Source organism: Stegodyphus dumicola, chromosome 10, assembly GCF_044657685.1.
Source record: "Stegodyphus dumicola isolate Sdum_Otavi_A_Nest chromosome 10, ASM4465768v1".
NCBI lineage: Eukaryota > Metazoa > Arthropoda > Arachnida > Araneae > Eresidae > Stegodyphus > Stegodyphus dumicola.
The window spans coordinates 128386999-128408182 of record NC_140777.1 but is presented as its reverse complement, the minus strand read 5'-3'; the positions used below and the strand labels follow the sequence as shown (position 1 = coordinate 128408182).

Here is a 21184-nt window from a genome sequence, read left to right as displayed (position 1 = left end):
TTTTTCTCCAACACACAGTGACTTCCAATTGTTTACACAATCTTCGCATGGTGTGTTTGCAAGAAGGTAATGTTATACCAAAGTGCAGCCCAGACAGGAAAATGATTACTAACTCTGAGTGCTGCACCGAAGAGCCTGGGTTCGAATCCCGATGGCATCGATGTTTATATAGTGTCTCTGCTTCAAGGACACACTGAAAATACACGGCAAGCTGAAAGTCCTCTCGAGATGTTGCTGGTAGGGTAAAAAGGGGGGAGATCCTTGAACTTCCCGCGGGGTGTTCTCCATCAAAATTGGGGCAGTAGCTTACCACTTAGCTAGGTTCTGCAGTATTTTAGTCACCTGTGGCTCTACAGAGGTATTCGAGTAGCGTTTTTTTTTTTTTTTTTTTTTCCTGTAGCAAAGTGTGCTTGAAAATGCCTTTGTCCCCATCAAACTCTTCATTTTTTCAAAAACAAAAATTACAACTTGCCCCTCCAGTTCGACATTCAACCAGGTGTTATACATCATCTTGCACATTGCTATTTAGCGGCGGATGAGAGTCCAATAATGAATTCTCCTGACTCCTACCGACAGTTTTTTTTTTATATTCAGTATGTAATTATTACAAATCTTAGACTGTAATAGAAAGGTAGGATATTTCGTGAACTAGCCTGTAAGTTGTGCCGTTTGTTTTCTGAATCATGTTGTTACTTATACTCACTTGTCTGACAGTAACATCAAACCAAAACCACGAATTTCGTCATGGCAAGGAGCGCAAGATACACCTGTCGTTGACAACCATGGAGGTAGGAAGTAAGATGGAGTTGCCCTAAACAAGTTTCTCCGTACCCTGCTCTGAAGCACCGACGATCCCTACGTGGTGACCAAAACATTGGGTCATTTACCTACCATTGAGTTCTATGGGATTTGACGCGTTCGGGTGTAAATATTTTGTAATTACGTCGCAAATATACATATGTATATATTTTCTTTTTCTACAACACTTCAGAGTCCTAAGTATGTGATAACAACATATTTTTAAACAACATTACAACATTTCATTCTGAACGGAATTAAATGCTATACTTTTCACAGGACAGTTTTCTCAGAATGGTTTAATTTGAATGAAATATTTTCACAAGTTTTCGTTAATTACATTAGAAAAAAAATTAAGGTAATTCGATTTTATTCGGTTAAGGTACAAAAATTAAGATCAAAGTTTATTGTATTATTAATATTAAAATTATGCATTATTTCTTTTCTATTTATAGAGCTTCTTCCTAAAATACTTTCTTAAATATGACATGATTTTTGGCTTCTTTTAAATCGAAAAATGTAAGTCAATTTATAATTAATGCTCTATTCGGTTCATTTTAAATTAGAGAATTATTAGGAATTAGCGAAATACTTTAAATAAGTATTTCGCTAATTCCTAATAATTAAATAGGTATTAAATAGTATTTTACTTTCTCTGAACATTTCTCAAAGGGAATAAAATAAGTTTTTTTTATAGTATTATTTAAAACTTGTAACTGAGTTATTATAAAATGTAAAGGGAATAATTCTTTTAATATTACTTATCAGATTTTTTTTTTACCCTTCATTTCAACAATACATATTCCAAAACTCTTTATTACGTTCTTAAGTGCGCATCTCATAGCATTTGCTTTACAATACCTTTTAACAGATTGCTTTCCAATACAAACAATTCTTGCTTAAATAGTTTTATAACGTATTTGTCAACAGGATTTCAATTTATGTTTACAATTCAATATTAAAGTTTTTATATATTTAGATAACATTTATAATCATTATAAATTAGATACATTTAATAATGAGATTTCTTCACAGTACTTTCACAGTTGTTTATAAGTGAATAAATTCTTCATTTCAAATACATTTATAAATAATTTAATGAACATTTAAGTATTTTGTCAAAGGCAGATACATGCTTTTTGCAAGCACATGCATAAATACCCATACATATTTCCTATTTATCATTTCCGCGCAAATCTTTAATTTCTGTACATTCACTATATTTTTCGTGTAAAGTCATTTACACTAATTTAGCATACACCCGAAAGTTTTACATAAAAAAAATATATGAATATAATTTGAATGAAAATTATAAGTATTATTTTTAATACCCACTCAAAGGTCAGTTTTTCTTCAAAATTCCTCCACGATGGCATCTCTCTCTTTAGGCAGATAATAGCCCTTGCATGCGTTACTCTATTTAATAAAAACTTAATCTGACCTACGTGCCTAATTACAAATATTTTAACATACATAATTTTATATTTACATTTAGCCATCAAGTTTCAAACTTTTCAAATCTTCTAGAAAATAAATTTTGGCAGATCTCTTTTAGCAATTTTCTTAAAATCTCTATTTTTGTAGTGCAACTGCTTAGAATTTTATAAAACAAATTCATAATCAAAATCGCTGTTGTTAGTTATCGAAAAATAACCAAGATGTGATTTTTGCGTAAATGTCAGTAAACTATACAAATTGCTATTATCCATCACACTATGAATGTTTCTTTCATGCGAGAGTGTCACTTTTTCGATTTCTATGGAACTATCGTGTGTCGAAATACTATCAGAATCTTGTCAAGCGAGCTTCTGAATGTAAACAAAGAACACCCCGTCTGGTGACCCAAGCTTCAAAGCAGTGCTTCACTTCTAGCGCGGAATGGCCCCGCCTCCCTTTCCTACCTCCATGTTGACAACAGCCTTGAACACCTTACAGGTGACAGTGCGATTTAGCTCAGTTCCGCCCCCAATTTTGATGGAGAATACCCCGGGGGACGGGTCCGAGGGTCTAACACCCCTCTCCTCTTCCACCAAACGACACGACAGGACTTTCAGCCTGCCGCATATTTAGAGTGCCGTCATGCCGCACAGACGCTATACATATACAAACATCCAAACCTTCTCCGAGATTCGAAACCGGGTCCTTCGTCACGGCAGTCAGCAACGCTAACCACTATCACGGTTGGGCGGCTCGAATCATGTTGTAAGTGTTGCATGAAAATGGCAAAAGGTTTGATAGTTTTGTTACCAGGAACCTGAAAAAAGATTTATTATTATAAATATATATATATATATATATATATATATATATATAATCTATATATATCATAGGCTGAAATGAATTTTACATTAGTTTGTATCTTAGTAAAAGATTAGCAAATTAACATTTCCTTTTCTGTGGTATAATATTAGTACAATATTTTCCAATGAATCCTCAAAGCCTATTAATGCAGCTCACTTTTCTCAAAAAAAAAAAAAAAAAAAAAAAAAAAAAAATGAGCATACGTGTCAAAATTTTAAAACTTTTAATAGATATTGTTGCCTATTTAAAAATTAATATGGGTCTTTGGGCCAAAATCAACCAGAAATAATATGCAGGGCGAAGTGATAAATGTTTTACTGTTCACTTAACTCTATAGAAGTTTTGATATATCATACTGAAAATTAAAATTGCGTATTCATAAATAAATATGATAGACTTGAGGAAAAGTCATCATTAAACTCTAATTTACCGCGAAACAGCAGTTTGCAAAATGGTGGATAGTCATCAGTAATGCTCAACAGGTGGTAAAAGTTGTAATGTTCTTTGAAGAAACGAAGAGTTTATTGACAGCATAAAAACATTTTCGAGCACACTTTGGATGGAAGCTTGCAAATAAACATTGCACAAGAATTGCAGCTACTAGTTCTGTACTGGAGAAGAAATGACGGCGCACATCAAGTGTGCACCCAATTAAAAATGGCAATAGGTCTTCCTTCACACACTCAGTGGTTCGTGCAAAACGGAACCTGCCTACATACTGCAAATATTATTCAAGATTTCCTGTATGAGATGCGTATATGCGTGCAATATCATATCGGTTTCCTGAAAGTTACAAAGATAATTGTCCCCCGTATATTTCGTTTTTAATCCATGTGATATCTTTTAATGGGACTTTTTGAAAGGCGAAATATTTGTAAAGAATCTGTAAATGTAGTTCCACTCAAGGCTCTTATCGTGGAGTTTTGGAAGACGTGTGCTTTGCGCGTGTGTGGTTAAGACAAATGCAAAAGTTCGCTTACAAGAAAAAAGTTGTGAAACAAAACGGTAGACGCACTAAACTCACTTTTCATGATCAGAGAATAAGCCGTGCATTCATTTTATAATATTTTTATGATAAATAAATGTGTAGTAAACACAAAAAATTTACGACATTTCGGGCTCTACCCTGCACTTCAGTTGACAGGATTTGAGATAAAAATTGAAATTGTGGATATCTTCATATATTAAGAGCGAAAAGGAATTTGGAATTCTGTTCGGATAAAGATAAAGCTCTGTTCGCATAACAGTGAAAAGTGTTTCTTAAGAAAAACTCCATTCTCAGATGGTATCAGGTAGCACGTGTGAGTCTGGAAATGGTATAGACTTGTCTTGTTCATGATCTTTATTTTTGAGAACACGTATAGTATTTGAAAATATATTTTTTTTTCTTATGAAGTACACAAAAAGTAAAATAAAATATACTAATATTATTTCTAAATACCTAATCTTTAATACCTAATATTATTTCTAAAGAACTAGTTAAAATTATTCTTTGCATCTCTTTTATGTCTTTTAAATTAGATATGAATGAAACTTGAAGAGAACTCACTAATGTAAGATTTAAAATTAGGAAGAATAGCAACTTTACTGTGCATGAAACTCAGTCGATTTTGTGGGCGATCAGACACAGGTCCCTCTTCTTCGGCAGTGCCTACAATTTTACAAACTGGAGGGGAATTTGACGGTATTTGTATCGAAAGCATTGTGCTGAGAAAAGCAGGCACGAACGTATTCACATCTGTCGAGCAAAATAGTAATGAAACATGAAAAATTAAGGTATTAGAATTTTAAAAGCGCTAGGAAGTATTGGATTAGAATTACTGGCAGTAATGTTAAAAACTTAGAAGAAATCTAATTCCCCAACAGAAGAAGCTGTTTTAATAATTTTTGCGAAACCAAAGCTAACATATCAAATTATCGGCCAAACCAAAAACATCAAATTAGCATTTTGCACCAAGAACACTATAAACCTATCGAGTTAAGATTTCACATCAAAGAACACGAAATTGAAGTCCCAAACGAAAAAATAAGTAAATATTCGCTAGCTAATTATAGTTGACAATTTTGACTCGCTTTGGAGTTTTGCTGAAATTATCGTAATGCTTTTTAAACTGGTGAGTTAACTTTCCTTGAGCTCACTTCCCAGTTGAAGATATGGATGCGCAAATATTCAAAAATCATATTCCTAATAATGATGCACTTTATGCTAAATATCCCGCATATTTTTAAAAATTATTCCGTCTTGATAAAGACTTCACGTGAGCAAGCAGAAAACAAATACGAGGTAAATTATTGAGGAAATCTAGGTTCAAAATGCATACATTAACTCGACGCAAAGCCGTAAAGATATTCAGGTACGAATGAGAAAAATTATTATTACATTTGCTGTTATGTATTCTGTAACTACTCAGCAAGTTTATGCAGGCTGTGAGATGGCTGTAACTGTTCTCCTACCATATTCCATGCAAAATTGATTGAGGAAGGTCTTGAGGTGTGACTGCCCAAGGGAAAACGTAGCAGTATATGAAATCGCATGATGCAATGTTCGTGTGGATAATGACGATCCAATTATTTAATTGCCTATTCATAATAATGCTTAGAATAAAAAACTAACAAAGTTTTGGTTTTGTTTGCAAATGAAGTTGGGAGAATGAGTATCTGTGTACATCAGGAGTTGTGAAAATTTCACAGTTTCAGGAGGGTATATAGTCAGCCTTTTATTTAGTTGTTAAGTATTTAGCTTTAGTTTGTGCACGAAAAACTACTTTTATTCAAATTTTGGTTTTATACTTTTGTTTAGTTTTTAAAACATGTACCTATTTCTAAACTTTTTGTTGCTTAATTTATAAAACACGTTAAAAATAATTCAAATCTAAATAAATGTACGTATGTATTTTTAAAGTTTGGGGAAAGAAGGCGGAATGACCGTCTTTGCAATGGTAAAAGCGATGCATGGAATAAAGCAGATTAAAAACCACCAGTGTAAATGGAACAACGTTCAGAGCGCTTTTAGAAGTTCACTGCTACTATAACCGTCTTAAATCTCTAAAAGTGCGTTGAAGCACTTGGAAAACAAGCATAATTTATATAAGAAGGCTCATGAAATTAAATTTGACTGTAAATTCATTAACTGACAATTATTATATTTATCCGGAAAAAGTCGCGTGGCACAACTGATAATTAAAAAATTCTTTTCTAAGTTTTATTTAAATATATAAAGTTTGTGACAATTACTTTTCAAGTTTTATTGGCTTAAGTTAAATACTTAAGCTTTAAGTGGAGTCTTCTGTTTGGTTCATGTCACATGTATTCGCTCAGATCAGAAGGTTATGCAAATTGAGAGCATGGGAAAAGAGTTTAAAATTTAATTATAGATTAACTATAGCTCATGCTTCTCGAAGTGAATGCTTTCGAGCTGCCTTGGAGAATGTTAACGGCAGTTTTTGGATTTAACCATCAGAAATGCTAAAAAAGTGTTACCTAACCTATAGTGTGGAAGGTAGTAAGCAATTCAAGGTGTAACTCGTCAACATACAACTAATAGCTCAACATGAAATATCATTAGATAAACATTGTATGCACAACTAAACAGCAGAGTTATAAGATCGTAACATATATGAAACGCATAGCAATAATGCTTTTGATTTAGGCCAAATGTCTAAACCGATTAGCAATAATAATTCCCTGTGAGTTCTATTCTCAGACTCATAATAGGTGAATGAATTAAATCCTCATAGTTTCCTTGCATGTGATGTAAGCATGAGTGAGTTTACCTTAGAAAGCCTTCCGCAAAGATATCTCCTCCCATAGATGGAGAGCTGTAGCGAGTTTTCTGTAATAAAATAATGTAACAAAATCTTTGCTTTGTAATTTCGGGCAATCAATTTCCAATTTTTTTTCCCTTTCAGTTATCGCAATTATTGGTGGATCGGTTTAGTGGGTCCTCACTTGGGAGCTATTATCGGTGGATGGATTTATTATTTGGGCATTGAACTTCACTTACCACCAACAAAAGAAGAGGAAAGGCTAGCAGAACATCATGAATTAACAGTAGCCTTAAACAGTAATGGTAAGTATTTTTACACTCAGAATTAAGTGTAAGAGTGTGCACAATTGAATAATATAAAATTCAGAATACTATACTTGTAAGCTTTTTCTCCCCCCCCCAAATGTCCCTCATTTTCGCAACATAAATTAGCAAACAGTTGTTGGGGTAATTCTATCTATATAACGCGTTTTTGTCAGCTTCCTTTTGTGAAAATTGCCAACGTACATCATCCAAATAACAAATTAAAATTTTAATAGTATATGTACTCATAAAATATTCTGGAGCAAATGTAAATGAGTTATGCTGTATACAATATTACGGTTATCAAATCAATTTTTGTTACCTTCGAAGTAATCAATGAAAAATGCATTATGCAGTTTTAAGATATAATGATAAGATATTTCTGATATATACATATAATAGGTGCCTCTTAAGTTGACGACGTTTGTTCGTGGTTATTTTGATAGCATTAACGGAATGATAACATTAAATGATGAGGCTAAAATATCCTTCAAAACAGTGTTACGAATTTTGTGTATATGTAAATAATTTTGGTGACATTTTATGTAAATTATAATATCTCTTGTACACTGGTGGGCAATTGCTAAGAACGGACCCCATACGGCTATACAGTACGTTAAGTGTATTTGAATGCAAAGTGAAATAAAATAATATCAGAAAAACTAGGACATAACAATAAAAATAACTTATTGTGCTCCGAAATTTAGAAGGCTTTGATAAGGATTCAAGGAACGAAAAGGTCATATTGTACTGAATACATATTGTATGAATAAGTGGAAAAAACGCAGTTACTGTCCACAGGCATTTTGGCATAAGATGTCAGTTCAGGATATGGTCACCATGGAGGGCAATATAAGATTCCACACATTGTGTCATACCTTGCACAAGATTATCCAACAATTGTTGGGGTAATTTATTCCATTCCTCTGTCGTGCACAGATGAGGGTATGCTTGTTCATTGGAGGGCATTGTCGACCAGCAAAACTCCTCCCTAAAGCATCTCAAACATTTTCATGAGATTCAGATCTGGAGAACATGTTGGTCATACGAGGCGTTGAATATCCTTGGTCTCGAGACACTTTTGGACAGCGACTGTTCCATGACATGTTGCGTTGTCATCCATGAAAATACATTTATCACCAGTAGCACCACGGACGGAACATGATAACATGAGAGGCAGTAGAACATCATTAACTATCGTAGACCAGTCATAGTCCCAGCTGCAACTACATGTAGGGCATGAGGCCATTGATCATAGTGCCGGTCCATAACATGGTAACTGTATATCGGAAACCGATTCTTTCCTGGATATTTCCTAATCTGTAATACCACTCTCACATCAGTTGACGTGTATAATCCGGTAACAGACTGAACGTAATGTCATTTAAGAATAGTACACAAACGCAGTTCTGCTGAGTCTAGTTTTTTGGAAGATTCGCTTGCCAATAGCAGCAAGTAACTACCTCAATAGATGTGCTTTGCCGATTCCATTTTGTCGATAGCACTATTTACCCTCTTCTGCAGGCGTCGCATTGCGAATACGACCCCCTGTAACGTTCGCTACACATTCCATTTGTTTGAAAGGATTTCCAAAGCTTTGAAACATCACTGAGGCTGACATCGAACTCCCTAGAAACATCTGTAATTTTTCTCCGTTCTTCAATGTTGTCAATAATACGGCCACACGTAAAATCATCTAAGTGATGTCGGGAAGGCATGCCGAAAATTGCAAGTTCGTCAACTGATTTTTTTCCAATCAAATTTTGCTTTTCAACAACAAAAGTCAATATGCGTCAAATTCTTTATCTCTTTTATCAGTACATCACGTGACGAACAACAGCGACAATCCAAACTTTGCATACACACAACATCTCCTACTGTATCCCACACTTTCGCTGATTTCCACATTTTCCTGCCTTCACTTTTGTAATTGCTGTCGCTGCTACTGTCATCCGTCCTTAGCAATTCTCTATCAATGTACAACATAACAGGCCTCACAATGCGAAGCCGCCAAGCTGTCAATAGTTTTGTCTATTAATATTTTTCTCCAAATTTAACAAGAAATAGCCAAAAGTCGACAAGCTTGGCTGCTATTTGGCGACATTTTAGTCCTATCCCTGTGTTACTCTAACTGGTGCGATCTCTGTGTAACTCTAACTGTATCCGAGCCTATGCTGTGTAACTCTTAACTGTGTATGCCTTCCAGCAAATTCGAGAAACCGAAGGTACTTAAAATTTCTCGGCCGACTGCGGAAGACTATAATATATCCGAGAAAGCACCAATTTCAATGGTAATAATTCCAGTTGAACTCCGGTATAAACAACCAAGTATCAAAGCAAACAGCTGAGTTATACGTATTTTGAGAGATTTCAGTGAGCGTTTAGCTCGCCACTAAATATTATCACCCTGTATTGTATTTAATAATATTAAATAATGAAGAATCTGCATGAATGTATGCTTGTTTCTCGCTTTTTGAAAAAACAACGATGCCTAAAGCCATCAAATTTTGAATAACGAAGTCCTCCACCTGAATGTGGGCCCCCAAAAGCCCGAATCTTGAATGTTGAATTTGTTTTATTATCTTTTTCATATTTTAAACTTTAACGAATTTTTGATTGAGAAACTTCACGATTTCAAATCGAGTAGTGGCAACACATTGTACTGAATAAAATATTTTTTATCTCCAGTTATCAAGACTGTCTCCTAGAAATTCTAAAGCTATGATGTTTTTATTTCCTTGTACGAAGTAAAAAGGAAGTATTGTAATCGCGAAAAATTTCGGGTATCGTATTTCAAAGAAAATACCAATTTTGACCGCTATCCAATGCAATTTAATGATGTTTTTGCGTGACATCCGTGAGTAAGGGCAGAATAAAGGACTCTTTTCCCAAAAAAATTACAAAAGTGATTTAAAATGAATTCTGAAGAAATTTTTTCGTGGTGTGTGTGCGTACGTACGTATCCCGCATAACTCAAAAACGAATAGCCTCAGACGTTAAAATTTTGTATGTAGGACTATAACATGTAGATGTGCACCTCGAATTTTGGTGGCAATCGGCCGCACCAAAAGTATATAAATATACATATATATATATCCGCTCTGTTACTCGGCTCAGTGAGCTAAGTTTCTTTATTCTTATATGTTTGAAAGTTGGGCATTTTTTGCTTTAAAAATGATTGAATTATGTTGTTCTTGCCTTCCGGTTAAGGTTTTTATGCCTGTATGCAATATTTGTGGAGTTATCAGCAATTTAAAAGTTGTTTAAGTGCAGCTAAGCCTAATGAATTTTGCGATGGCGGAAACATTTGTTTACATTTGAAACTTGGCAAAATAGCGGATTTGTTGCCAAGCTAGAGAAACTAAGCTTCGCAACTCCAAAGATAACGCCTTCTTTTATTTTTGCGAATTAAATCAGGCTTAATCCATTCTGGAATTTATTCGAGGAAATAAGTGTTTCAGATTTACTTCGTAATTTTTAATATACGTATTTTGTGTTTTTATGTATTTTTGCCTTGTCGGGAAGGGAGAACTGAATTAATTGAATGAGAAATACTTAATCGTCTGTGAAAAGCTGTTTCTTTTTTGTTTTGTCCTTTTAATTTCTTTTATAATCGTTTTATTTTTTTTATAGAACTTGAATAGAACATGCGGCAACGATTATATAATACTTCAAATGATATAAATTTATATGCATCCTGAGTTATAATATGGAAGAAATAAAATGATGTTGTGAACCTACGCCAGAGTGTCGCTATGGTAACAAATATAGCGAATTTTAAAAGAGTGCATTTATCCTATTGTGGTTTATGCGCTATCGACGAAGTATTAGATTTAATTCAATTCAATAAGTTTAAATGAAATGCAAGAAAAATTAGTATAATTTAATATTCCGTGCAAGCAAGTCATGTGGTGTACACATCAGTTTTTTTTAATACTTTTAGCCTAAATGCTGTCGAATCGTGCATGTATATGTAAATAAAAAATAAAAAAGCCTCTTTAGGCATAATATAAAATATAAAAGCTTTCAATTTTTTATTTTAATTTATTTTTTAAATAAATTTCATTAAGCCATCATCGGTTCTGTGTGCATTCAATCTGTTATGAAACCGTAAGCATGTAACAATAGTAATGGATTTTAATGAATTAAATATAAATAAACTAAAACATATAGATAATATTTTCAAGGCATTTTTTTATTAGGAAGGTGTGAAAGTTTATGAACTGTTTTTATAATGACTTTTATGCAGTTTTTTATTAGTGTGAACAGTTGATAACCTTTCTGGAAATTATTTGACCTATGCGGTACCTTAAATCTTAACGCTCGGGCATACCTCATTGGAAGGTTCCTTGCTAATTTAAAATATAAAATTAGGCAAAAAAAGTCTTGAAGTAGACGTTTATAATGTTTTACTTTTGAAGAAGAGAGACCTATGTCTGAACACCCTCAAAATATATAAAATTAATAAAAATCTAAGTCAAAACCAAGACTGCTTTTTAGCCTAATTTTAAATAAATGACGAAATTTGAAACCAAGCTGTTTGGAAAATTAATTCTTCATTTGGAGACACTTTTCTGTCGTTTCGTATTTTTCATAACAATTCAGAACCTATTTGGCGACTTAAAAATTTAAAAAGGCTTAAAAAATTTATTGTGATATAAATATTATTCATCACAATAAGTGAGATTATTTTCCAAGTTTTCGTATACAAAGGGTCAAGACTTCGATAACAATTCGATAACAATATCTTGAATGATAACATTAACCGCTGTTATATTAAGGGCGTCTACTGTATTCTGAATTACTGTACGATAGAGATGTGTATTAGAGCCAGACAAACAACTTTTAAACAAAGATAATTACAGCAGTGAAGACATAGGGAATGCCCACGTTATGCTAATAATTTCAAACGCAAAATACCTGCAGCTGTTAAGATATTGGTACAAAATGTGATTGACAATGAGTAATTATATGAAATTGCCGACAGCGCACGTAACGGCAAAATCTGACAGGGAAAAAAAATGCAATCTTGGAGAATTGCGAAATTAGTACGAAATTAGTAAGAAAATTGCGAAATTAGTAAGGATATTTTAAGAGAAATTAATAATGTAAAGAGAAGGCTAATTAATTTTTTACAAGCTGTTTTTAAATTAAACAAGCTAAATAAGCTAAGCTAGTTTAAAATATTAAGCAATAAATTATTTCTTTTACATTAAATTACGTAAGTGGATTTCATAAACATAGAAACTTCCTATAAGAAATTAGGAAAATTGTAATTTTATCAAACACGAGTGCTTCATAAACATTTAATTGCTTTCCTGCACCAGAAACGCATGCCGTCTCGAATCTCATGAAAATGGTAAATAAATGCTCGAGCTAAAGCTGCGTCAGCTCTAAAATATTACTTTTCAGACTCCCATTTTAAAATCTATTTCAGCTCTTTTCTAAATCCGCCTCAGTAGCTTGCAAGAAAACAAGATTTTTGAGCGGAAATAAGCAAAATTTGCAAAAATTATCAAAATTCTCAGCTTTAGCAATGACTGCTAAGTAGTATAAAGTTATTAGTTATTAAAAAATAAGCAGAGAAGTTAGAAATAGTTCACTGACAGATAGCTATACAAGATTTTGATAGAAGTTGATTGCTACGGTTAAATCAGAATCCAGCTATGTTTTCCTTAAAGTTTGGGAATAAGAGCAAAAGCAGAAAAGCAGGAGCCTCACTCAAAGCGATAGAAGGCAATAACTGGCGTTCGCATGACTCATACGATCCTGGCGTCAGTTGCAACAGGATCGTTACTAGATCTCAAACAGCATTTCTGCGAGTCAAAAACACTCGATCCGACCTAGAGTTGTTCGCTGATGCGACGCGACATCACCCTCCAGACCTTCCTCACTTGATGCAAGTCATGAAAGGTGAATACGGAAGCATTCCCAAAACTATAATTACCAGAAGTACGGGGAAGCATCTTGATATCTCTAAAGAACTATGCTATAAACTGATCCCATACAAGGAATATAAACCACCAAAAGATATGCTTCAGGAATCACCTGTGAAATTAGAAGATGAATCAACTGAAGAAACTCTGATGGAACAGACCGATATATAAACCGAAACAGCAATGTTTGTTTTCTTAGTGATCAAGTGATTTTATTCAAGATTCTGTCTTGTAATAATAACTGTCTTAAAACTGCAGCAAATCAAAAAGCATTTTAAAATAAAAGATCACCTGTGCAATGGTACATTTTCTCCGTTATCTTTCTTATATTTTCTATGTGACGTTCAAATGCAGTTCTAAGTTTAATTTGGTACTGATGCATTAATTTATACCATTCAAGTATTTTGGTTTATTTTTTCTCTTGACGTACAAATTCTCGTTGCTATCAACGAAACATTCTGTGTACTCCCCCCCGCCCATTATTTTGTCTTTATTTGGATAAAGTCAATTGTTCCAGTATCTATAGAATTTATTTGTCATATCCAGATTCTGACAAGTTTTTGTTGAGAATAGTAACTTGATCCGGATTCCTACAACCCTTGTTTGCGTTTACCACTTTTGCAGTGTTCTTTGATTAGCATATATAATAATATATTTAAATATCTATTTAATGGAATAGGACATACGAATTAACGATTGTTGTTCTCACCATTTCATAAAGAAATTTAGTTTCCCTTCAATAGCCAATTTTTATTCTTTAAAATCAGTTTGCATATAGCAATTATGTTCTGCGCAACACTTTCGAAAATGGTCCTAAGTTTCACTTTAAAAGAATTTTTCTTCAAAGTAATTATTATTTTATCTTAGGTAGTTATTAATATTTATCCCTTCTACATCCTGAGCTGTCATTTCATTTCCGTTAAGTGATTATAACTGGGCAGATAAATTTAAAATCTTAAAAAGTAATTATATGAAAGCTTCTTTAGAATTATGGCAGAAAAACTTACTCGTCACTGAACATCAAGTATTATAGAACCATAAAATGAGCGAATTTGCGAAAGTATTTTTATATTGGTTATATATGTCAAACTCGTCAACACTGAAATTTGAAACCGAATAACTACTTGAAATCTCGGCAAATTATCAGAATCTGAAATATACTGCTTGTGATATTACAGTAATATACATTAAAATTCCCCTTCCGCCCTCCCCGAAGATAGGCCTTCCGTGGAAAAGTACAACTGCCGAAAAATAGATTTCATAATTATGCGAGAGTATTCTGTAAACAATGAAAACCTTACTTTTTGCAGAGCAGTTCATATTTCTTTGTATCTGGAAGTTTTGAATGTGTGTGTTTCTCGTGTGGCATAATATTTAATAATGTTAAGAATGGGTGACTTAAATGGCTATGGCAAGATTCCAACTCAGGTGGGTATTGCTCTAAAATTAATGTGGCACCTCTAGACTATAATTTACAACTGTTCAAAAGGCCAAACCCATTAAAATAATAGCAGAACATTCTTCTGTTAATTATAATCCAATATTACTCATCAAGAAAGATGCATATGCAGGGTATTCTGTGAATACGGCGGCAAACTAAGAGGGGTAAGATGGTAGATATTAAGTGGGACAATAATTGCCGTAGAACATGCTATGGTAAACTACATCTAGTCGATGAAAATAAAGCAGGTCAGACATCAAGAGGAAAGGGAGGACGGCAATCGACTGATCGCTTATTTCGTTTGTAGATTGGCTGATTGTGTCTGCAATAAACAGAGTCGCAAAACGCATGACCAGGGGAAAGTGTATTGATTATGGACGATGGAATTTAGCGCAATTATGATGGTAGTCATGCGGAGCAATTAATTGTCTTATTCATTCGGAAACGAATGGTTAACTACACGAACGAGGAATACGCGGATATGAATTTGATTTACGTTCGAGTAGGTGGCAGTGGACACTTGGTACAGCGGATGTGTGAAGAGCAGTATCCCAAAAGGTGCTGTTTGCACCATACCAACTTCACCAAGATCGATCAAAGATTATAAGAGATTATGCCCTTCAAGGTAGCAAGGTATAGAGAACGACCTCCAAATATGCGCACAGCTTGAATGGAAGAACGTGAACGACAACATATCCTGGATATTCGAACACGTCCAACCCTCATCTCACCGCCGTTATGGATTGTACAGTCATGTCAGCAATCGCCACTTCGAACAAGGCATTGGAATCTGCAACACAAACTGCTTAGGAAATACGCTGTGAAATAAAATGGTTTCATACTTACTGCTCGATGTCTGACACTCCATAACTCTTTTCATAACTGCTTTCACTGACTAAATGTGGTTTACAATAGCGTGTTACATGGCAATATTTTTTTTCTCGATGCTCTCTGTCACCGAGTTTGTCTTGACAACCTATATACCCTATATATCCTATAACGGGAGTCGGCAACCTAGTAGCTGTGTTGTGCAAAATCAATCTACCAATATGATTCAGGAAGCCGCGCAGTAAGAAATATTTAAAACAATTAGATTCTCGCGGCAATGCATACAGAGATAAGGAAGAGAGGAAAAGAATTACAGATTTAACGTTTTATTATACAGACTGATTCATAAAGAAGTATACACTTTCCAGATGCTGTAAAACAGTTATAGTCAAAGACGCGCACCACCTCAGCGAACCACAAGGTAGACATACCCTTAAAGTTTGTGTCTAGCCCCTGAAGGAAGTGACATAGGCAATAATGTGCATGTCATGCGACTCGTCAACTATGTCGTGCATGTCATGGCGACGTCTGCAGTGGAAGAAGGCTTTATGTGTTCTTGAATTTATCAAAACAGAATCCGAAACTGCATTTTCGATCACAATTCGGAAAAGAACCTTCAACTAGAAAATCTATTTATGAATAGCATGAAAATTTTTAAACTACGAGCTGTTTGTGCAAAAGTAAAAGTCTTGGACCACTAACTGACGACTGTGTCCCAAGAAGTCGCCGATAGAGTTTGCACCTTGTCGTGTGACTAAAGGTTCACACATAGAACATCTTTGACTGTCTCTAACAAAACTTAAAATAATCCCATACAGTTCTGTTACAGGTAACATATAATATTTTACATTGTTCTTGATTTATAAAACTAAATAAGTTCTAAAACTGTATACTTCTTTATAAATTACCCTGTATATTAGTTATACATCATTTTAAGATATTTATTAACATAAAAATAAACAACATAAAATAAAACTATGCCTTCAACATAAAATAAAAAAATAATATTGTACATGTATTATATATATATTTTAAACATATTTATTAAAATAATAAACGACATAAAATATAAGCATTCCTTCAATATAGTTAAATAAAAAATTTAAATTTTAATGTGAACCTTGTCCCTGTACTGCACTACTTGACTCGTTAACGGCGGCGCGGTTATTTATTGTTCTTTTCGTGCGGCGGTGCTTGAATGAGCGGTCCGTTTCGTTGTCAATCCGTTTTGTGAGTCCCCCTAGTGAAGTAATAATAACTAAAAAAAAAATTTTGTTTTAAAATTTCGTACGAAGGATCCGTGAGGAAGACAAAAGAGTGATGCAAAAAATGCTATAAATGCTTAGCAAGCCTAAAAGGTCTTCAGTACGCTACTAATAGAGCAAAGAAAGTAACAAAGTATTGGCGGTAATTGTAAGGGCACGCCGGCACTTTGTTTAGCTTGCTTTAAAAATTGCATAGAAAAAAATTAATAATTATACTTAATTTATAAGTTACATTTTAAGTTATTTGTTTCGTATTAAATGTTTGATTATAATGCTGAAATGTTAATATATACTTCAAAAACTCTAGTCTGATTAAGCATTTCATCACTGATTGTTATTATATACTGTTGAATAATTAAAATAAAATAAAATTTTGTACTACATATTTTTTTTTATATACAAGCTTGACCCATCGGTGAGTCATGCCGGCCCGCGGAACAATCAAGCATGACCCACCGGTGGGTCAAGCCGTTGTCAACGTGTTAATATCGCAATCTCAGGGGTATAATTTCCGACTTTCAATTTGACACATAATTTTGAAATTCATTTGCTAAACAACTTCTTTATGGAGACTTTTTTATGGATTTTTCTTATGAGGAAAGATTTGTTCACATAGATATGTGGAACCAAAAGCGGAAAGTAGAACACATGCAGTTTTCTATAAACGATTAAATCTCTGTGGCAGTGACAACCAACCATTTAAAATAAAATAGCTATCGATTTATCATTAGAATTATCTTCCAGATTTTTTTTTTTTTTTTTTTTTTTTTGTAATTCCATAAATTTTGCTTTCCATGATCCTGAAGATGTTATTCCAGTAAGTTCCATTTTAAAATTATCAGCTTCCATCCACTCAAAAATTGACAAATCTGATTAGATTATTAATGGGTCTATTAAATCTGGTTTGATTGGAAATGTAAATATGGGATTCAAAGTCTTTGCATCTTTTAGAAAATTCCTGCTTAAGTTCTCCAACATAGGTTTTAAGTTCATCTTTGACTAAGATCGATGTATTATCAAGAGCTTTACATTTAGGAAGTATTTATAGATACTGGTATTAATATCACGAAAAAATATATTTAATTTTGTAGCAAAGCCTTCCCAATATTCATAACTTTTAAGCACCTGTTTGTTCCTTTCCTTGCAATCCTTAGTTCATTAAGATGTTTCCGTTATATTAGTCAGAAACATCAATGTGCATAACCATTCTTTTATCGCTCAATTTGGGGAAATGTTGATTCATTAAAAGAACTTTAATGTGTTCCATGCATGATACAAACTTATTCATGACTACCTCAACTAAGCCAATGGATAAAATTTTATTTGCTGTGTATCTTCCGCCTAACTCTAGGTTCTGAAAATTTTTAAAATATTCCCTAATTTTCCCCTTTTCCTCTTGTATGTAGTTTTATTTTCTGAGAACTAGTTTATTAGTAAATTGTATTTCCCTGATTATTTTTTATTCAGTGTATTCATTTATATCAGTGCATTCAAATTGTATTTGCATTTTTGTATTACCATTTCATCCATTTTATTTTCCCTTGCCTATATTATTTGAAAAGTATTTTGCATATATTTTTCATTAACCCGACGTGGCAGGTGTTCTCACACTTAAGAAACTTTTCGAACCTATTGTTACGTTTTACTTTTTCTGACACCAGTTGTTGCGTTTTTCTTCTGACACCAGTTGTTACGTTATTTTCTTCCTTCACGTTCGTACGGGGTTTGTAGATTTGGAGTGAATAACGACGACACTTGATGAAGTGTCGAAACACACTTTATTAGTCAGTATTGTCAGGACAGCTCCAAAACACGTTTAACAGTCGTCGATGAACTACTATAAACACGCTGGAACAATCAGCGACACAGCCTTCACACTGTCAGGCAATAACGGTGGAGACAAGCTTCCTGCAAAGCATCCGACTCTGCTTTCCGGAGTACAGCTCCCGACTCTGCTTGGTCGTTCTCGGAACTCGACTTACTCTCGAGATTCTCCAAGCTACAACTCACGATGCACTCGACGACTCACAGAGCACAGCTCCTGACTCTCGCTTCAGTCGTTTCCATAGCTCAACATGCTCTCTCGACGATGCACTAACCGCGATACTCTACGAGACTCTTTCGGTGCACTCGACGACCCACTCGGCACTCGCTGCCCGGCTGTCAACTCGATCGACTCCGCACGGACTGACTCGCTAGACGAGACACACTCTCAATACTACTACTGACTGCGGATCAGCAGGGTTTATATAGCTTTCGGCTTGTGTTTGAGAACACTCTGGGCTAAAACGGTAAGCACTCGGCACTCGCTGCCCGACTGTCAACTCGATCGACTCCGCAGGGATTGACTCGCTAGACGAGACACCAACTCGATGCTAACTATCTCGCACTCGACGAGGCACACACTCTATGAGCTCGCTAGGCGAGGCACACACACTGACTGCGGACCAGCAGGGTTTATATAGCTTTCGGCTTGTGTTCGGGAACATTCTGGACTAAACCGGTAAGAATTCGTTCCAGAAGGTTCTCCATTCGTCTCCATATATCGCCAATTTTGTCGCCAAATGGGCGATTTCTCGCCAAATGTGCATTTTTGCCCTCCTTGATATTTTATGGCAACCCTAAAACTGCTTTGCGGGGAAGCCATCTTACCGCGCCTGTACATTTCGTAACAATATGATTTCACCCGTCTTCTTTTATTTACGTTTCATTTCATTTTATCCTAATGTGTTCGATCTTTCGAAGTCCGGGTCTTTTATTCTCGCCCCTTCTACCTTCGTTACTTCCATATCCCTCTTAGGAACTTCGATCAAGACTCATTTATGTGAAATACTCCTGGGGCTTTACAAGGTAATTCAGTTAGAAGCACCCCATGTCCAGCTCAATTACCGTCACATATGGACCCGATAACCGCCAGATAGTACTCTGTTAATTTACTTTGTATTCTTATCAGAATGTAGGTTTCTTTCAAAGAAATAATATTTTGATAGTTGCGACTGATTTATCAATGACTACTTTTTATTTGTTATGTTCATACTATAACTGCTTTTTTCGAAAATTAGATTACTATTCTCCCCTCTCGATTTTCGAACGACAAAATTAGTATAAAAAGGGGGGAATACGCGAGGAAGTACGGTATAATAAATTTTCAAAGTTATTAATAACCTGAATTGGAGTTTACAAAGTCAGTCAAAGAAACGAAAGATTCTTTATGTTCACATTCATTCTAAAAATACTTATTGCAAAAACAGTGCGTAATGATTTAATTTCTCTTTTCCTCATTTATCACTAATCTACTCTTTTTTTTTTTTTTTTTTTTTCAGATAGGAAATCTGCTATCTAATTATTAAAGTATTAGTCGAATTGCTGCTATATCATATGAAGAAACAGCATCTATCGTGAATAAATGGATTAAGAACTTTCGAGTGGATCGACTGTACAATGAGGCTTTTTCTAGTGTAGTGTTTTTGTTTATCAAGCTGTAATAAATTTTGCTTCTATATAATGAACGAGGGCATGGGCAAGTTTTCCCAACCCGTACGAATTAAGTTTCAGTGATGTACAAATTTACGCACTTTTTTCATATCTTCATTGATCATCGTAATTTATTACATCACTAAGTTCACTCCTGTTCATAAAATATGGAGTTTTCGAAACTTAATTTCCCAGCCCTAAATTGGTGAGACTCTAAATTACTTTTTGAATTAAATCTTTTTTATAAAATTATCAAATTAGAAATATTGTAAAAAATAATTTTTATCTCATCGAACAAATTATATTCTTGAAAGGAGAAAAGTTTTAAGAAATAAATCTTAATAACTATTAGAATTTTCTAAAAGCTCTTGTGGTCAATGTTTATACTTCAAAAACGTGTATGCACTTAATGATTAGAATTTATCAGAATATATTTATAATGTATTTCTATATATCACTAATAATTTACAACATTTTTCACATCTAAATGTCTTTGCTGTTCGTTTTGACGTGTTGCCATTAGTAAGGATACAAATGTGTTTTAAATGGTGTATGTTCAGATTTCATTATAAGTGATGGATTGATTTTGATTATTTATAGAACTTATCATTTCATCTATTCTTTTAATTCTTTATTTACTACGCATGAATGCAGGACTTAATATTATAAATTGAATTTTTGTAGACTTTTCATAAGGATATATTTTTTTACAGTTTCATGCAAAATGAGATTTTTAAAATAATTCTTATGCAGCAAACATTCGCATCGAAATTGGTGAGATGCGTCATTCTACATGTAAAATATAAAATATTGTATTGTATCATATTTAATAAAATCTGTGTTTCCTTTCTGTTGTATTGTATTTATATATAATAAACATACAATGTACGAAACACATCTACAGAATTTTAGGATTGAATTTTTTCCAGGGAAAATGCCAAACAATAAATAATGGTAATGATTTTTAAAGCATTTGAGCTTGTTCTATTTAATATATCGTCTGCTTATAGAAAGAATCGATTTTAAGCACGTCATTGTGGATTCGAAGACTGAACTACGAGAAGCAATAAAG

General features: G+C 33.9%; 1 protein-coding gene across 1 annotated transcript in view; it reads left to right on the top strand.

Annotated features, from left to right (window-relative positions):
* The window catches only part of LOC118190240 (aquaporin-9-like), a 156664-nt gene extending 135702 nt beyond the window's left edge, over nucleotides 1-20962 (top strand). The window contains exons 6-7 of the mRNA XM_035360929.2: nucleotides 7008-7168; nucleotides 19962-20962. Of these exons, the coding sequence (XP_035216820.1) occupies nucleotides 7008-7168; nucleotides 19962-19981 (181 nt within the window). The 3' untranslated portion in view covers nucleotides 19982-20962. The remainder of the gene's footprint in view (nucleotides 1-7007; nucleotides 7169-19961) is intronic.
* The last annotated feature ends 222 nt before the right edge of the window (nucleotides 20963-21184 follow it).